The 18504-nt window shown below is 32.9% G+C and overlaps 1 protein-coding gene across 1 annotated transcript in view; it reads right to left on the reverse strand.

Annotated features, from left to right (window-relative positions):
- The window catches only part of LOC130441239 (kin of IRRE-like protein 2), a 649517-nt gene that overhangs the window by 101281 nt on the left and 529732 nt on the right, over window positions 1-18504 (reverse strand). The window contains exon 6 of the mRNA XM_056774824.1: window positions 15122-15382. Within this exon, the coding sequence (XP_056630802.1) occupies window positions 15122-15382 (261 nt within the window). The remainder of the gene's footprint in view (window positions 1-15121; window positions 15383-18504) is intronic.

Consider the following 18504-nt stretch of genomic DNA (forward strand, 5'->3'; position numbering starts at 1 on the left):
ATATGATCGATTAGGAATAGTTCAAGAATGTTCAATAAACTTCTAGAATCATCTAGAAAGTTCCAAAATGAGTGAAGTTGCTCATGATCTAATTAAAATGTTCCAGACCGTTCTAGGAATTTCCCGAATGATCTGGAAAGTTCTAAAATCAGTGCAATTTATTATAAGCGATTTGAAATGTTCTAGAAATGTTTTGATTGATCTGTGATTGATTGATCCGGTGAAGAATTTGGTTGGAAGACTTTTTCCAGGTGGTATATGCATAAGTATATGAAGTGAGAATTTTGAAAATTTAGCTACTATTTCAATCTCTGGAATATTTACATTGCAGTCTATCAATATTCAGTATAGAAGGCTTGAAGAAGTCGGAATTCCTATGAATATTATTTTTTCTTCATTACTCGCTTACAGCTGATTCGATATCAAGATTTTTTTTCTGCCTATGTAGATACCTTGGATTATTAAACACACATTAACTTCGAAATGATGATCTGAAAATGATATTTTCTGATATTTAGTCGTGAACAATGTGTTTGAGTTATTCTCTTAATCAACTAATTATTTTTTTAAATAAACATTAACGTAGAAATTAGGGTCCAGCATTCTTACAAATGTTTTACAAGAGGCGTTAATTAAAGGTTCCTGCAATCTTATATGTTGTGGTGAAAGTTTCCACATTCTAAGGCAAACTTTAAGGATTAGAAACCAAGAATTTGTTTCTTGATTACATTCACTAATTTGGAGTGGACCTTTCCACCGTTTACTTAGGACAGACCCAAAGGCTAATAGCGCCTCACGGCTGATTTTTAACCTTCGTGTCTTGTTTATTTTACTACCTACTGAATCCGCTATTTTTATAAAGATTAGTTTCTATTGTCACTAGGTCGCTGGTTTTTCTCTCACTTGTGATTCGATTAAATGACTTTGTCAATAAACACGTGTAATGGAATAAGATAATTTTTTTTTAACAAACAAGTTTTGAAAAAATATGTTGTCATTTGAGATACACGAATTATATCACCCATTCTCTAGAACACGTATAGTAGAAGCTGACGACACTATTAAATTTGAAGTAAATAATTCACATTACGTATAAATCCTAATGACATATCAAGGCAGTCAGTTAGTTGACACATGATTGCGTTCAATGATTTCCCAAACAGGTCCAATCGTCCGATATTAAACCCCAAGGTTTAATATAATGATTTTGTTTTAGAAAGGTTATAGAATCTTTAGAATGTTGAACATTTTCTTGGCGGAAAATGATAAGAAGTTATTGATCATCTTGTTTTCTCTAACGGAATTTCGCATTAAATGATTTACATAATGCTTCCTAACAAACAGTGGATCCCGTTTATTATCACATCACCTTTCCCATTATTGCCATCATAGATTTTCGTACAAAATCAGAATCAGAATCAAAATTCTCAATATCAACAGAGTAGACGAAAACATTGATGGCCTGTGAGGCGGCATCCGGTTGGAATTGTATAAAAATTATATCAATGTGCACTTACCAGCTACGGCTGGTTCTGTAACCAATCGCAGTCCGCTAAGTTTCTCTTTCAATGTACCAAATGAATAATAACTGCATGGCAAAAAATCGGAACTATGATAAATTTTGCGGTAACTAAGCCGTTCATGAAATACTTGATCAATACTACTACTACGCTGAAGGTAAATTCTTCAGAATATCACGTACAGTACTGCGTCGGTAGTCTCCCAAAATGAGTTTTTGTACAGCGCTAACATTCTCATTAGTAACACTTGTTCAGAAGTCTTGGATATGCACTAATGATGTCTTGCTTAACAGATAATGATACATCCTTAAGTAGGACTCGAGGTTAAGCGATCCCAGGTGCTCTGTACGCTTTCTAATAATACAGTTTGCAGTACAGTATTTCTTGCAGAAGCACATCATCGGTTTTAGTCAAAACTACACCTATAATATTTCTGTCATCACTACGTCCTCTATCAACCTAGTGCCTATAGGTACAGGATTTAGCATTTTTTCAGCCTGTTATTGTAGGTTTTTCTCAGCACTTTGACGATTATCTTGTACTTTATATTTTTTTTAACGTAATGGACACAAAACTTCGAAATCCTTCATCGGATGATTCTTCAGCAACAGCGCAAATAGCGTGGATTGCACATCCACATTCTCTTTATGTTTGAGCCCCGCATACCCATTGCTATTTAGACAATGTACAGATTTCCTAAGAAATTTGTCTAATATAATTTATTTTACACATTTCCGAGCGATTTTAGGAATTACACACATTTCCTAACAATTGTATACAATGACGGATTACATACATTTTCAGCACCATATCTTCTTTGAGTAGTAAGTCCAAAATATAAGTTAATTGTAGTTGTATAATGTGAACGATTTATGAAAACTCTCTTTTTCGTGTATTAGATTCCAAGATTTTTGAATCTTTACAATTGAATTTGTGGTTTTTTTTATCTTTCATGGTTGGTTGATGCAGTCCTAATTTTTTTATCGTATTGATGACCTTTTAGTCTATTTTCTAAATACTGAGATGTCTGCCCTATATAGACGTCACTTAATATATACGTCTTTGTACGTATAGTGAGGAGAAATATTTTATGTTCTGATTTTTTGATTCTATTTTGTTTTTAAATTGATTATAGTATTTTTTCATTCTTTTTTTACAATATGTTATTTATCAGCTTTTCTGGATAATTATATTCTTTTAATACAAACATTAAACGATTTCCGCGGTTTATAGAAAGTATGTCAAAGGCGCCGCGTGCCCTTGCCAAATTTTAGAATTCCAATACATCTAGACAGAACCGGCTCCAGGGTGGAGACGCATTCGTAACATAAATATGAAATATAGAAGATTTCTCATTCAGAGAAAAGATTTAGAGCAGATATGAGAATTATATTAGAGTGAATGAGAGAGACAGTTGGTATAGCCAGTAACCAGAATAGCGAGGACCCAGTGGAGCAAATTGATTTTTGCAGCTAGATGATGTGGAATATCCCATTTAAAAAATTCTGATGATTCGAAACGTGACAGCATCTTGAAAAGGAAAATTTTATTTATCTCCAATAGATCTTACATGAGTGTCCCAATCTTCTGTTGGTATACGGTACATGGATGAATATTGAGTTAGTCTGAATAGGATTAAAGTCAGCAGTGGATCTATTTTATACAACTTAATCATTATAACTTCTTCCATTAATTTAATGACTCTATTTATGTCAGAGAAAATAAATGAATCCATTTAGAAATATTTTGAGCTTCAATATAAATTGTTGTTTGTTTTGGCATTTATTCAATGTAAATTTTACTACTACTATTAATAAGAGATGTCAATATTTTTTGATTTTAGCTTATTTTCATTTGTTTTCTCAAGGAATCTATATCTATGAGATAAGATAATTATTTCATCTTATATGATATGTTTCCATTAAAAATAGAGTATATTCCAGGAAAATTCAACAAATGTGGTTTAATTAGCAACACAAGATAACGATGGACAATACATCACAATCTGTATCTGTATATGACGAGACCGGTTCATTCTAGTACCATAAAATGATGAGGGTCGAATAATTAGAGTCCGAATACGTGTACACTACCCTCAATTGGTAATATTGAAATTTAGTAAATTGAATCAATTAAGCGAGAGAGAGTGTCGATGATAACGAAGGGATTGTACTGGAGTAGAAGGATGCAGGATTAGCATTCCGGGACTTATCGCTCTCCAATCAAGTTGATTGTGTCGTTTTAGGCCAGGTTTCGCCTAAGTACGCGAGTAATTGGAGAATTAGAACTGATAATTGAATAAGGTGACAGAAAATTGTGTTGTGTGGAGTAACATTCTCTTTGTTCTAAGTAATTGTTAAACTTGGAAAAAGATATAATTGAGAAATAAAATTAGTATTCATTGCAATAAGCGATATGGAAATAATTTGGAAATTTAACAGATTTTAGGTCATTCAAATTTCAAATATTTAATAAATGTACTATAAGATCTCAATCTATCTCCAAAAAAATATTTCATTCACTAAAAGTACTGCTTGTGATTTAATATGATTTGCATGAAAATTCTTGATGACATAAAATCTTCAAGACACGATTCTAGTTTTTACTTCACGCTCTTGGTCGACATTAGCATCGAATATCCTAAGGAAAGGGAGAGCGCACGTCAAATTAATTTTCGTGTTTCCAAATCTATCTACTGCACTTAGGATTATTGGTCAACGTTGTCATAAAGTCGATCGACAAATTAATCGTTAGTGAGAAAGAAATATGAGATTGAAATTCAAGTCAGTGACTTATTTGAGGATTTTGCTCGTGCAAAAGCACGAAAACTTCAATTAGGTAGGTAAATGTTATAATTTAATCTTCATTGGTGTTATTAACTTCAGAATTTCAAATTTCTAGATTTTATTTAGCAGTAAGCATTTTTAGATTTTCTTGAGCGTGTAGAAATTTTATAAATCTCAACCTAACTTAACCTAATTTAATTTAAAATAATCTCAACCAAACTTAACGTAACTTTAACCTAACCCAATATTAAACCAACATAACTTAATATCAACCTAGGTCACCTATTCTAAACCTAGCCTAACCTAATCTTAACCAAACCAACCTTCATGTAACATAATCAAATTTCAAACTAATCTAACCAAATCTTGACTTAATCTAACCTAATCTTGTCCTAAGCTAACCTAATCATTAACTGACCTAGCCAAATCTTCACCTAACCTAAGCAAATATCAAGCTAACCTAACCAAATCCTAACCGAACTCATCCAGATCTAAGCTAATCTTGATTTTATTTTATTTAATTTTGACCTAACCTAACCTAACCAAATCGTCACCTAACCTAAGCAAATCTCAAGCTAACCTAACCAAATCTTAACCGAACTCAACCAGAGCTAACCTAATTTTGATTTCACCTTATTTAATTTTGACCTAACGTAACCTAATCTTGACCTAACCTAGCCTAGCCTGACTTAATCTTGCCCTAACCTAGCCTTGACCTGAGGTTAGGTTAGATTATATTTGGTTAGTTAAGATTGGGGTGAGTTAGATTTGCGTTGTGTCATATACGTTAAGATTATGGTAGATTAGGATATGATTAGGTTAGGTTGGGGTAGGTTAAGATTAGGTTGGGTTAGTTTGAGATCACATTTGGTTAGTTAATATTGGATTAGGTTAGGTTAAGATCACGATAGGTTAGATCAGTTGAAATTCTAGCTACTGAGAAGAATCTAAGAATTCTAGCTGCTAAAAAATATCTAAAAATTCTAATAGATTAGAGATAAATATAAAATTTCTGAACGCTAAGAAAAATCTAGAAATTATAACCGACAATTTTTCAAAATTCGTACATAGTTGTATTCTGTAGTTTCTATTCACCGTTCTATCCATAAAATTCATTTTACCACTGTAAGTACGGTGAATCTTTTCAATCTTCTCAAACTTAAACTCAAATGTTTCAAATCACTGATTGATTTTGAACTCTGTGAGTTATTTTTATTTGTTTTATTTATAGTTAGACAAGAGGTCTAAGTTATAGAGAAGAAGGTTGCTTCCAAACAAATTTTTGAACTCAACTTTTGAAAATAGTCAACAAATTACAAGTTGTTTTCTACACAAAAAGTTTGTGGTGATTTCAAGTACTGTTTATTCCATGTTAACAGTCATTAGGACGCTTGCCTTTGCTCAAATGGAACAAGAAACTGTTAACTCTTAATGTTTTATTTCAAATTCACGACTAATATTGTATTAAAATATTCTTCCAGTTTTAAAGAATAACTGTTGAGCTTTGGAGTACGTGAATTCATTATTAATGTTAATCATTTATGAAAAATTAACCTTTTTTTGAAAAAGATAATTCTCAATAAACATCTAATGGCATTTAGAATTTGGAATGTATAAGATTGAATGAAGTAGTTATATCATATGAAATGCGAAAACAAAAAAATCTCCTATGAAAAACTTTTTATTTATACACATTTCTGTTTTTCATACAAAATACACCTCATTCATTATTTCACTTGTTTGTTATTTTCATTTTAATAACTATTTACGACTATGGAAATTGTTGTTTATTCTGATGATTTATCATCCAGTGCGCATACCGTTATGCAAATGAGATGTGGGATTTATCTCATACACGTTTTGTTGCATATGAAGGGTTAATTTTTAAACAAGGTTAACTACGATAAATCTATTTTTCCACCCAAAGATCCTTCTATTAGTTATTAGTTATATTCATAAAAAAAATTATTTATTTGTAAAGAGCAGGCGAAGTTACAGTAGCCTTATCAATGTTTGAGCAGGATCCACGAGGTACCAAGATCAAAGTTGTTCAATGTAATAGAGGAGGATTTGAGTAGAATGGGATCAAGCGGTGAACAGGAACTCAAGGAGAATAATTACCGAGAGAGAAGAATGAAGAAACACCTCACAAAAAGAATCTAGTAAACATCAGCACGCTCAATCCCTATATGTATAACCCTTCATAGGTTATTTGAGGGATATATTTATATTACAAACCCCTTACAATTCCATCTGACATAGATATAAATCCATAATTTTTTATAATACTCTGGAAATCATAGAAATACTTCTTTTTGTATTTGTTGTCTCGCAGAACCGTAAGTGGTGCACTTTTCCAATTTTATTACACAAAAAGAAAAAGTGAATTACGAGGCAATGTATCCTCCAAAATAGAGACTAGTTCTATATGGGTTAGGATGTTGAAAAGTTCGTTTGATATATTTTGCTGTTTATTGCCTGAAAACTCGTACGTTGAATAGCACAGAGAAAGATGCATCCGAGGGTTTGGTTTATAATCTATTAAAGTACATCGACGTATTCAAAATAAAGTTTCAGTTTGTTTTCTTCGTTACTTTTAATCATTTTTATTGATGACGTCTTTGTTTGTTACTTGAAAAAGGAAATGATGTTTGGCGTACAATAAGTATTCACTTTTCATTTATATGATTTATTTTTTTTTTGAAAGAATTTATGGGGATACACTGCCAAAATATCAGTTAAAACATATGATGCAATGTTTTAGAAAAATGAAAGTTAAATGTGACAGAAATTCTTCTATCTATTAATGAAAGTTTATGCTCACTTCTGATAATTTTATTCTGTCCCTAGTGGAATTAATTAATCCTTCTAGACAAGTCTTATCATCATCTTTTTCCCCAATCCTCCTTTTCCCTGTATATTTCCTTTTATCAATCTAGAAGCAAATGGCCCCTCTAGCTCCGAATCACATGTCCTAGTTAAGCTTTTTACCAGTTTTGTTTCTTGTTTCTGTAAATTCTCAACCACTTATATTTTATTAGAACAAGGAATTCTGAAGGAATTTTCATCAATCTCTTGGGGTTTAAATCGGTTTACCTAAATAAAAATTGATTTGAGGGGCGAAAATTAGGGTTTTACCAACAGACAAAGCTAAGCTCAACCATGTGGGGATTTCGACGAAGTCTTAACTTCTACACGCTGAGATTCGCTAGCTATCAAACACGTTTTTTAGTTATTTTCACATTGTATTGGAGTTCTTAGAAAGAAAAATATCCGAATATAATGAAATTTTAATGAATTTCTAATATAATTATTATGTCCAGCACATTCTCTTTCTAGTCTCCTCAGATTTACTGCATTAGGTTTTCTTGCCGTCCATAGAACTCAAAATTCTTTGGTAGATCATCATCTCAAATGCCTCCAATCTGTTCATGGTGTTAATTTTCAGTATCCAACCTCCCATACCATACATAGCATTTTGTGAATCCTATTTTGATGTTGAGGTTAAATTTAGAGTTCGTAAACACGTTTTTGAATCCCTTGAATAACCTCCTTGCCTTTTCTATCCGGAGGTCGATTTTTACGTCTGGTATTCACATAATTAAGTTTGCAGATACTTAAACTTTGTTACCCGTTCCATCACTTCACTATTGTATGATAATTTTACATTCTGGAACTTATCTAAATCTAACCTTTCTTCAACCCGCCCACTTCTTTCGCCTTCTTCCCATTCTTCGAAATTCTGCATAGAAATCCTTCGACCTAATTCTCTATGCGGATGCCTCCAAAGCTGAATCTGGTGTCGGTTGCGAAGTCACTACAAACCACGAACTCAGTTCTTTCCGATTACCTTCGATGTGTAGTGTTTACTATACAGTAACTGTCTCTCATCCATACAGTAAATTAAAACCATATTCACCGACCAACCAAAACATTCACGACATCTACCAAACCCTCATTGATATAATAGTCTCTCTCATCTGGCTTTAAGAAATCCTTCTGGAATTCCAGGTCAGCCAATGATCAGAAGACTACAAAAAAGTACTACAGCATTACATAATATCCACTCACATGTCCCTAAACTTTTTGAATAGGAGAGAAGCTGTCACAATAAGAAGACTTCGCCTCAATCACACAAAACTTAATCACGGCTAACCTGTTTCGCAAATTTGTCACGTTCTTGTGTCTGTTGAGCACATCCTCACATACTCTACTGCATACCAGCAGTTTGATATGAAAACCATCTTCAAGAAGACACACTGAACTACTGCCCAACAGAAATGAAGAAAATCCTAGGTAGTTCTTCTTAAAGCCACCAAGCTGTATGAGAAAATATAATTCATTTATCTATTATAATAGATTTTGTTGCAGTCCTTTATTCAACTTTTGTCTAATCATATGATCATTTTTGTGTGTCATTGACCAGCGCTGTCGAGGCACTTTAAACTGAAATAAAAAATTCAGTACGAGCATAATTTTAAAAACTTTGTTACTGGAATAGAAGCAGTGGTAGGGTTTGGAAGCTGTACATCAAATTAAAGGACAGCCTTTTAAAAAAAATCGATTTATAGATACCTAACAAAATTAAAGAAGCACGTTTCAATTGTGAAAATGACAATCACTTCAATATTTTCAATTATCAAAATTCAATTCAGAGCTACGAGAAGTCATCGTCGATTGAAAGTATATTTATATAGAATTTCGGTAGATTTTTTCATATTTTTGTAATATAAACGTATTTTCAAATCAAATTATTCGAAAAAAATACCATTATTTGAGGCGGGGTTACAACGAGATACAACACCGAAGAAAAATCCAGTTGCTGTTTTTTTATTTTTGTATGAATTGTTTCTTTTCGTATTACCTGCAGTTTTGCAAGGTAAGACATTCAACATTCAAGACCCACATTTTGTAACGAAATACTATAAATGTACGAATGAAAAATGGATTATAATTAGGATATTCAACATCCTTATAATCTTTAATAAGAAAAACTAGTAGTAACATAGCCCGTTGTTCTGTAAATTATTGCATGTGTACGTTGCAACTGAGAATATGACCAGGAAGGAAGTTAACGGAGTCCAATTGGCCCATCTGGAAGATTTGTAGCTATAAACACGTGCCAAACATGTACAACGAAGTATCCGGAACCGTTTCTTGCATAGCGCTATTTGCACGATATCATTACCAGGACCGTTACACAAAATTTAAGTTGTTATAGTTAGAAAAATCTTGATAATAACAGCGAAAACATTAATTTTTAATTTTTAATTATCATTTATCATTCATCGAGCGGTTTAATAATCGTGCCTTAAGAATAGTAATAAAGTCATATTAAACTTTCGTTACGTAGATCCCTTTGTTCAGTTGTTACCCTCCAGCTGTCATTGAGTCAGTTCTTTACATGAAAACACTCTCATTCAAGTTCTTTTGAAAGGCGGAATCTTTGTAAGAGTACCTCACGAATCCCCTTTTTTGCGACTTTTGTCAACATCATTTCGAATTTTTATACTTTTTGGTTTAATTACCTCCATTTTAAACAATATCTATATCGTCACTTATCAATCAAAATGTTGATATTAATATTAGAAGTCATTCGTTTCATATTTGTTATCAGAATATAAAAAAAAATATTTTTCTTTAGCAATTTGAATCATACCTAATGTCTCATCTGTACTACTCTATCTAATTTCTTATTTCTTAGACCTTTTTATATACTACTAAATAATTTCTGATATTTTTTGATTCGTTTTATTTCTTTTATCGTATTGGTGATCTTTTATTCTAATTTTTATATACTGAGATGTCTGCCCTATGTAGACAGCGTCATCGTATAAGGGAGTTGATATATTATATTACTTCTTTTGTTTTTTATTGTTTTAGATTCTAGGTTAGTATCGCATAATTTCAATAAATAAAATATTAGGATAATTCATAAAGGAATACGTTATCCAAATATTTCACTAAATTTAAATCTAAAACACCAAAAAACAAAAGATGTGATATTATATATCGTGTACCTTGTACTAATTGTGACGCTGGTTACATAGGACAGACATCTCAGTATTTGGAAAATAGACTAAAAGGTCATCAATTCGATAAAAAATAAAACTGCATCAACGAATCACGAAATATCAAAATAAACAAATTTATTTAATAAGAACATTCGAAAAATTCTTGGATCGGAATCTAATAAACGAAAAAGAGAATTTTTAGAGATGATTTCCATTCATAAGAATAGAAAAGTAATAAAAAATGATAAAAAAGACCTAAATAGTTTGGATGACATTTATTTGAGATCCAAAAACTGAAAAAAAATAGTCTTTTCTGTTAAAACAAATTTCTATTTAGATTTCATTCTCAATTTGATATTCATGATATAGATGGTCCATTGATTGATATAAATACGCAAATTGTCAATATCATATTTTGATAAAAAGAGTCAAAACGTCAATCTTTCATCTGTTTCCAAAAATTGATGGAAGAAACTGATTTTAAATCAGAAGAGACTTAAAATCCAAAACATTTAGAAGCATAAATGTCTCATCTCTTGAGTGGACAACATTCAGTTGCATCCACAATGGAATGATTTAGTCCAATAGACTTTTTTAGACAAGCCTTGGTTCTACCCATTGAAATCCTACTTGTGCAATTCAAGTATCTAATTCTGGAAGGAATCAAATATATTCGCACTAAACGGTTAATATATGAACTACATTCGTAAACTACAATCTGTATCATAACACAGAGATCAATAAATAAATTCTAGTAGACAACAATGTTTTTGCCTAATCTCGCTTTATTCATAGGAAATGTATAATTTTCATTCACTTGTGGTTTCCAGTATTTTTTTCTTCCTTTTAAATGAAAATATACTAAGTGTATCAGTGATTGGTGATAACCTTGGCAGGGATTGTTTGGTTTTGCTCGCTTCGGACAGCTCTCGATGAGTTCAATACACGAGGACAACTGCTGTTTTGATCCAGGTATATGTGTCTTCATACTGAATTCTAGATTGAAGTGTTTTTATTGTGCCCAAACATCTTTAAATAGAGCTCTAAGTTATCAATTCTACTCTACAGAAAAGTTACCCCAGTTAAAAACAATACTTTTTCGACACACGACGTGTTTTATTGTTCAGATAATTTTCAAAAACAGTCTATTGGATTGAAAATTTCACCGTTTTTGTTGGAAACATGATACTTTTGAGAAAAACAATAAAAATTAGATTTGTGAAAACCTTTCTCTCAGACAGAGTTCTTTTATGATGACGATGTTTTTAATATCGTACAAGTGTACCAAATAATACTCAAGAATTTATCTGTGTTTAAGTATTAAAAACGCATTGAATTTAGTAGGTTCAGAATACTAGTAAAAATTTTAGAAAATACTGTCTGAAATATTGAAAATACTTTGAAATGGCAAGATAAATCTCATAATCGTACAAACTTTCCATTATTATGAGATCTAAAGGTGGTTAAAGTTCAGTTTCCACTGGCGAACATCATACGAAGTATTTTTATCAAAGAGAGAAACGATAGAGAAATCCCCAGTTAGAGAGGAGTTTTTTTAATCCAAAAACCAGATTGGAAATGTTATATTTTGAGACATTATAATGGAATAGGAACGAAAACCTACAGTTTTGCGTTTTGAAATATATAGATAATGAATTCATTACTAAGAAAAAAAATGGAATTGTCTTCATAAACCATTTTGGTTAATGTGTTACTGGTGGATAAAAGAGAGTTTGATACGAGTTTGTTGATGTCGATCTTTTATGAACGTAATTGCATTTTTCAAAGGCTAGGTCTCGATACGGCCCTGTACTAAGACATCAGTATCAGTTAGTAAGTCAAGGAAATAGGGATTTGTTTGCGTGAACCGCATTCTTAGGACTTTTCGGCTTATTAGGGTCTAAGCCAGGAGCTCGGTTATATTTGTGAGAATGACTGCAAAAAGTAAATCGCCATACCACTAGCAAACATTTTATGAACACTTAAGCTGGACTCTTTTCGTTTAACTTTTAGTTTTTGTTGGGTCATTTTCTTTAATTGGTCATGAACTTATTAGATATTTCATCGGAGCTACAAAATAAAAACCACAATTACAGAAAGTAGTGATAGTTAATTATATCAAATATTTGAATGGAAATTAGGTAATTATCTAAAAATATCCTCCACCCCCTATCGACTTGGAGTTGTGTTAGAGGGAGGTAATTACAATATATGGAAGGTAGAATTAGCCGGTCATTGTTTTTAAGTTAGGTTAGGTTAGGTTAGGTTAGATTAGGTTAGGTTAGGTTAGGTTAGGTTAGATTAGGTTGGGATAGGTTGAGTTAGGTTAGGTTCTACTCAAGACCACTCATTTCATATTTGACGTATCATCAAATAAAACATGTAAGACTTTCAATTGTGCATCAAGTTTGTTTATCAGTATTTCCACTCAATTATAGTTACCATAGTTTGAAATTTGTTCAATTTAAATTAAAAAATGGGAGCAAATTAGAGAAAAAATTGTATTATCCTTTTTTATAAGACAATTTTGTGGCACTTATTGAAGTTTGTCCGGAAAATACGTATAAAAGTTGAGTAACAGCTTTTGCAGACATCGCCAGGCTGTACTGGTGCTGTAGATAAACCTATTAACGTTCAGCTCGAGTTAGAGGGCTCTTGATGTAAGTAGAAGTGAGTGGCATGGAGCTCTCTCTGATTAAAGAATAGAGCAGTTTCTTCCGAAGCTAGACAAGATTTTTGAGTGTTTGAAACAGGTTTACGGAGACAGTTCTCCGAAGGAACTAACCGCGAACAAGTTTTTTAAAAGGTTTCGAGAAGAAGTGAAAGGAGATTCTCGTCTAGGACGCCCGTCGACATTGACTTCGGGATTATGTTTTGCAATACTGAATAAACTGTTCACACCACCATCACCACCGCCAACTGTTCAGAGACTGGAAGTAAACAGTTTACTGGTCTTACGAATTCGATGTGGAGCTTAAATCTCAAAATAAGAAATGGAACCGAGAACAAAACAATCCAAGATCTAATGTGATTGTTTTTTTTTATTCTAGGATCATTATTCAAAAGGAATTTTCACGTTGAGGTTTGGAGATCTCGTATGGCCCTAGTTCGACAGGATTTAGCACATGGAGCAGGTGGATCCTTCATCACGACAATGCGTCTGCTCACATGTTGCTCGTTGTGAGTGAGTTTTTATCCCAAAGCTCAATCACCGCGACAGACTACCTTATTCACCCGATCAAACCCCTTGTGACTTCTCCTTTTTCACGAAAAGAAGCATGAAGCTTCGAGGGCGGCACTTGGAACGACATGGCGACTGAATAGCATCAAAACTGAAGACTCTCACCATGGGCAGAAATGTATTTTGTCACAGAAAGAGTAGTTAAGAGGAAACCATATTGTAATATCTGAATAATAATAGAAATGAAATTATTGTTCAACTTTCATTCGTATTATCGAGATTCGTTGTGTAGGAAGCTGTTTTCGAGAAAGTCATTAAAAATATGGAATATTATCCAGATCTCACTGGAATTTTCCACGTTATTTCTCAAGTTTTATTTCATGTTTGATCGTGCAAACGAAACTTTCAGTTCAGAGCTTGGATGGAAATAATAAAGCTCCAACAGTTGATCATAAAACAGTAAGTTTCGCTTCATATCCTTATAACCCTTCGGCATCTCTATATTATTGATAAAGCACGATAAAGATCGTTTCCAATGGGTTGAAAAGCCAACACGAGAGAGCTTCATTTGAAATTTTGTTCGGTACATAACTAACGTAAATAGTGTAGGGTATTCCATATTTACACAGTATCTAGAGATGAAATTAATCTTGCATAACGCAATTGATTTGATATACCAATATTTGACAATAAATCTGTCGCGTGAATATAATTTTTCTTCACAAAAAATTTATATTCGTTCTTATTTAGACAGATAGGCAAACGTTATTATGTTGATATCTACTTGTATGTATGTATGGATTTGATGCCTCTTAAGCAATGTGACCCAAAGGATCTAATCCGTCTCCCTTTCTTGCTACGGTACTGGACAACTCAATATTTACAGCTGATCCATCAAACCCAATCCTTCTAAGGAGTCTAGAATGTGGGATTGCCAGAGATCTTAATCTTGTATTCGAAGCGCTTCCTGGTGTAGTGCTCTGGAGTTCCTTCGAGTTCTACACTTCGAGAAAATGTGCTTGCTCCTGTTAGCAATCTGCAGATCTACTCTGGTTGTAGTTTCCCAGAAGAATCTTTGCCTGTCTCAGCCCCTAAAAGTTCTGGAATCCATTGTAGGGTAATTTTGTATATCTTAACTAGCTCGTTCAATTTTTGCGATAGTTCCTCTCTAGATTGAACCAAACACATTTTTGAATTGCATAAATTTCTGCTTGAAAAACACTTGGTGCGCTGCCCAGACTTTCAGAGCGTTTGGTTCTGGTCCAGTACACTCCTATTCCAATTCCGTCTGCTGTTTTTGATCCATCCGTATACCATTTATAATATATACTAAATTTTGTGATAATATCATTATATTTTTAATGATTTTGTGATACTACTCTGTATCAAAATGACCATTTCTTTATGAAGCACCTGGTACGAAACAAGAACATGCTACTTAAGCAGTTGGGATATTCTGGTAACAGAATTAATAACCTGAATTAATAATTAGTAATATTATTAACAATGATACAAATTTCTTTGAACAATTTGTTGGATAGACCTTCTTAAACCACTGTTTACTTTACTGTAACTTTACAAAAATTAATGTAAATCTAAATATCAAAAAAAATTCCTTACATTTAACGTCGATGTGAACTCTGATGGGCTGCGAATCACCTGCCTTATTTCTAGCATGACAAGTATACAACCCAGAGTGCTGTCGAATTGCTGGAGCAAATTGTAAAAGTTCTTGTAAACTAGCTGGCTGGTTTTGGCCCTCACGACGCCATACAACTGAAGCTCTTGGATTTGCAGTTACTTCACATCGAATTGCTATGGAATCTTTAAGGTCTTCGACGTCAGTCGTTGGGATACCGGTCAATCTCGTTTCTGGTACATCTGGAAAAAGATATATTCGATTATGTGACAAATAGTTTAACAGAAGGTGAGTGCAGGTAGGTTGTTGGATATGTCTACAACATCTTCTGAGGAAAAATAGTATCATCAATAGAGTCGTTAGCACTCATATTTGATAAGACCACTTCCTTGCAACTGATCAACTGAAATGACCAACTGAAAACATTCAAATCTAGCGGTGTGTCAACATTGTCCTTCTGGAAAATGTGTTTTTTCACCACATCATATTACATCAATCTGAGGCTCTAGACATGACTCTACGCCAATTATTAAAACCGCATCTCATTTATTATTTCTTGAATCTCAATCCAAAAGAGGAGTTTTTCATGCATGAGTTTCTTGAGACGTGACAGAAGCCAGAAAGTCTGGTATATTGTGTGAATGTTCAAATTTTACTCTTATCCACTGTTGTTCGCTATAGTTTTTTTATCTTTATGATATGAAAATTTTTTTTCTGCTTTCTGGTGTTAAAGCACATATCAATGAGTTGACTGATCCACGTGAAACTTCACACATGGTCAAGAAGTAGTACCACTTTGGGAAACCTGAAATGAGGGAGGTGCGGATAAGTTTTCAGATATTTTGTTTTCAAGAATAGAAAGTAAATTACTGTTCAAAGATAATATTCAAAACAGTAGATACTAATAAACTTATTTTAAGATAAAGACTTTCTTATTTTGATTAGTCTGAAATTGAATTCAGGTAATAGAAAAAGTGGCTGAATATACAATGGATAAACTAAATTCGAGTACCGAATTGAGTGGCGGATATTTATGTTACTAGTGCCGAGCTATTTTTTCAAGTCTGAGAACGGATAATAATCCCAGAGGGCTAAATTTGGCAAATAGTTTGTATGAGGTAGCAATTCAAACTTTAATTCATTAATTTTGGTCATTGCTTGATTTTTTTTGATCAAATGTTGCAATAAGTTTGCATAATACTTGCCATTGATAGTTAATGAAGATTATTTCACACCGTCTTTGTCTCATCTGGAGCCGGTTCACCCTTTTCAGTCCATGGTTTTAATTATTGTTTTGTTCTAGGTGTTAAGTGATGGACCTACGTTTCATCCATGGTTATGGAAAACATTTGGCTTTATGTCTATGAAACATCGACTTTTTGTTTCATCGTGAGCAAACTCGACTCCTATCTTGCACACAGCCTTCTCACGTTCAATTTCAGTCGAAGATCATGTAATTTTTCAAAACATTTCCGAGATCGTCACCTGATTTGGTCGACCATTGCGAGGCTGGTCTTCGCAGGTCATACAGCCTCGTTCAAACTCCGCTACCCAATATTTCACTGTTGATAAAATGCGTAGTCTCACCCAGAGTAGGATCTAGTTCAGCTTTTATATCGGTTGAGCTGAACCCTTCAAATAAAAATTTTGTATCACATAAGAATGACCAATTTTCTCCATGTTTACGAATTCACTGGAAACGTTCAATATTGATGGCTGCCAAACAAAAACTAAAGAACTTGGTGTCTTTAAACTTGAAACATATGATTTATATACTGTGTACTTTCTAATACAGTGGTATTTTTCAAACAACCACCGCCATCTTCAGTTCAGGTCAGGTACATTTAAGATCATCCTTTCAGGAGAGGATTCTCGATTCTTCCGATAATTGATGGTAATATATCACAGGGAAAATATGTCTGTGCTCCTCGCTTCACTAATTTTATTCTAACCTCAATCCACATACGATGAAGTTTCATTCCAGTATATTCTCAAGACTGCAATCATTTTACTGCTTCAGTTATAGATTTCGCATGACCCTTTCGATTCGGTTTATTGTATTATGTTCATTATGAAATATTAAAACCTTCAGTCTAATTTGTTTTCATTGTAATTGAATGAACGTTTGAACAAATAATTCGAGTAATCTACAACGCAGGTATAAAACATTACAAAATTACATTTTCGGGCTCGTCTAATCAATTATGTATAGACAGAAATTACCTGTCGATTTATGTACACTTACTTGAATTATATCCTGGATATTTTCCTAAGGGCATAAATTCCCCAAATTGAATCCTAAATCAATGCTTAATGTGTTGAATAAATCTTGTTATTTAAAGTTATATTCACTGAAGGATTTATGCCTCATTAATTGGCTATAGAGAGAATCATATTTTGACTGCAATTTACAACGTGAAAAAGGAGAAGAATGTATGTTCAAACATCTGACAATCAAGCAATATCTTAGTAATTATCAGGCATACAATAATTTTATGATATTTCTCATGTTGAATACAAAAACTTGAATTGACCATTTAAGAAACTCCTTTGAAGATATTTTATGTATAATATAAGAATGTGAAGCAAAGAATCAATTGTTATTTTTTAAATTTTACCAGTACAGTGAATTTAGAAGAGGGTGGGAATCGCTTGGGGATGAGACATGTGGGTCCAGTAAATTTAATTTGTGAGAAAGAAAATGCTACTCGAAACGATAGAAATACTAAATAACTTTCGAAACTAGTAGCAGAGGATGGAAAATACTTATCGTTCTATGATGTTCTGACCATCAGTGGAGCCAAAGATTTACCAACACTAACATGTACCCAATGAAAGCAATTGAGCACTTTAAGCAAATTGATACATCACAAAAAAATTTTATGTATCTCAAAATATATAATGTAAACAGTATGACGTTGAAAATATCAAAACAGGGTTTGTAAACTTTGACCAGTTTCGACGTTATTACGTCTCAACAGGTTGGTTTAACAACCCTCGTTCGGGCTTGAGACCCGAACTGGAGACAACGTCAAGGAGCTTAGCTATTTGATTAATGTAGTTAGAAGAACGGCATAGCATATTCTCAAAATAATAAATTTTGAATTTCGAAATACTAGGAATCGTTTGTTTTGGTATATTTCACATACCTCATTTACCATCAGAAGCTATATTATGAGTGACTACGGCACTGCAAGCTGTTGGGGATGTTGATATCGACAAAAAGGTTTCCAGAGGAGTTGTAATCCAATATTCGTCGAGGAATTAGCCAAGAAAGTAGTTGTTTTCTCCTTTGAAGAACGGTAGAATAAATTTTCGAGATTTTAAATTTCAGAAGTGAATAGCCAATGATTTGTCAACACAA

The sequence above is a fragment of the Diorhabda sublineata genome, chromosome 3 (assembly GCF_026230105.1).
Source record: "Diorhabda sublineata isolate icDioSubl1.1 chromosome 3, icDioSubl1.1, whole genome shotgun sequence".
NCBI lineage: Eukaryota > Metazoa > Arthropoda > Insecta > Coleoptera > Chrysomelidae > Diorhabda > Diorhabda sublineata.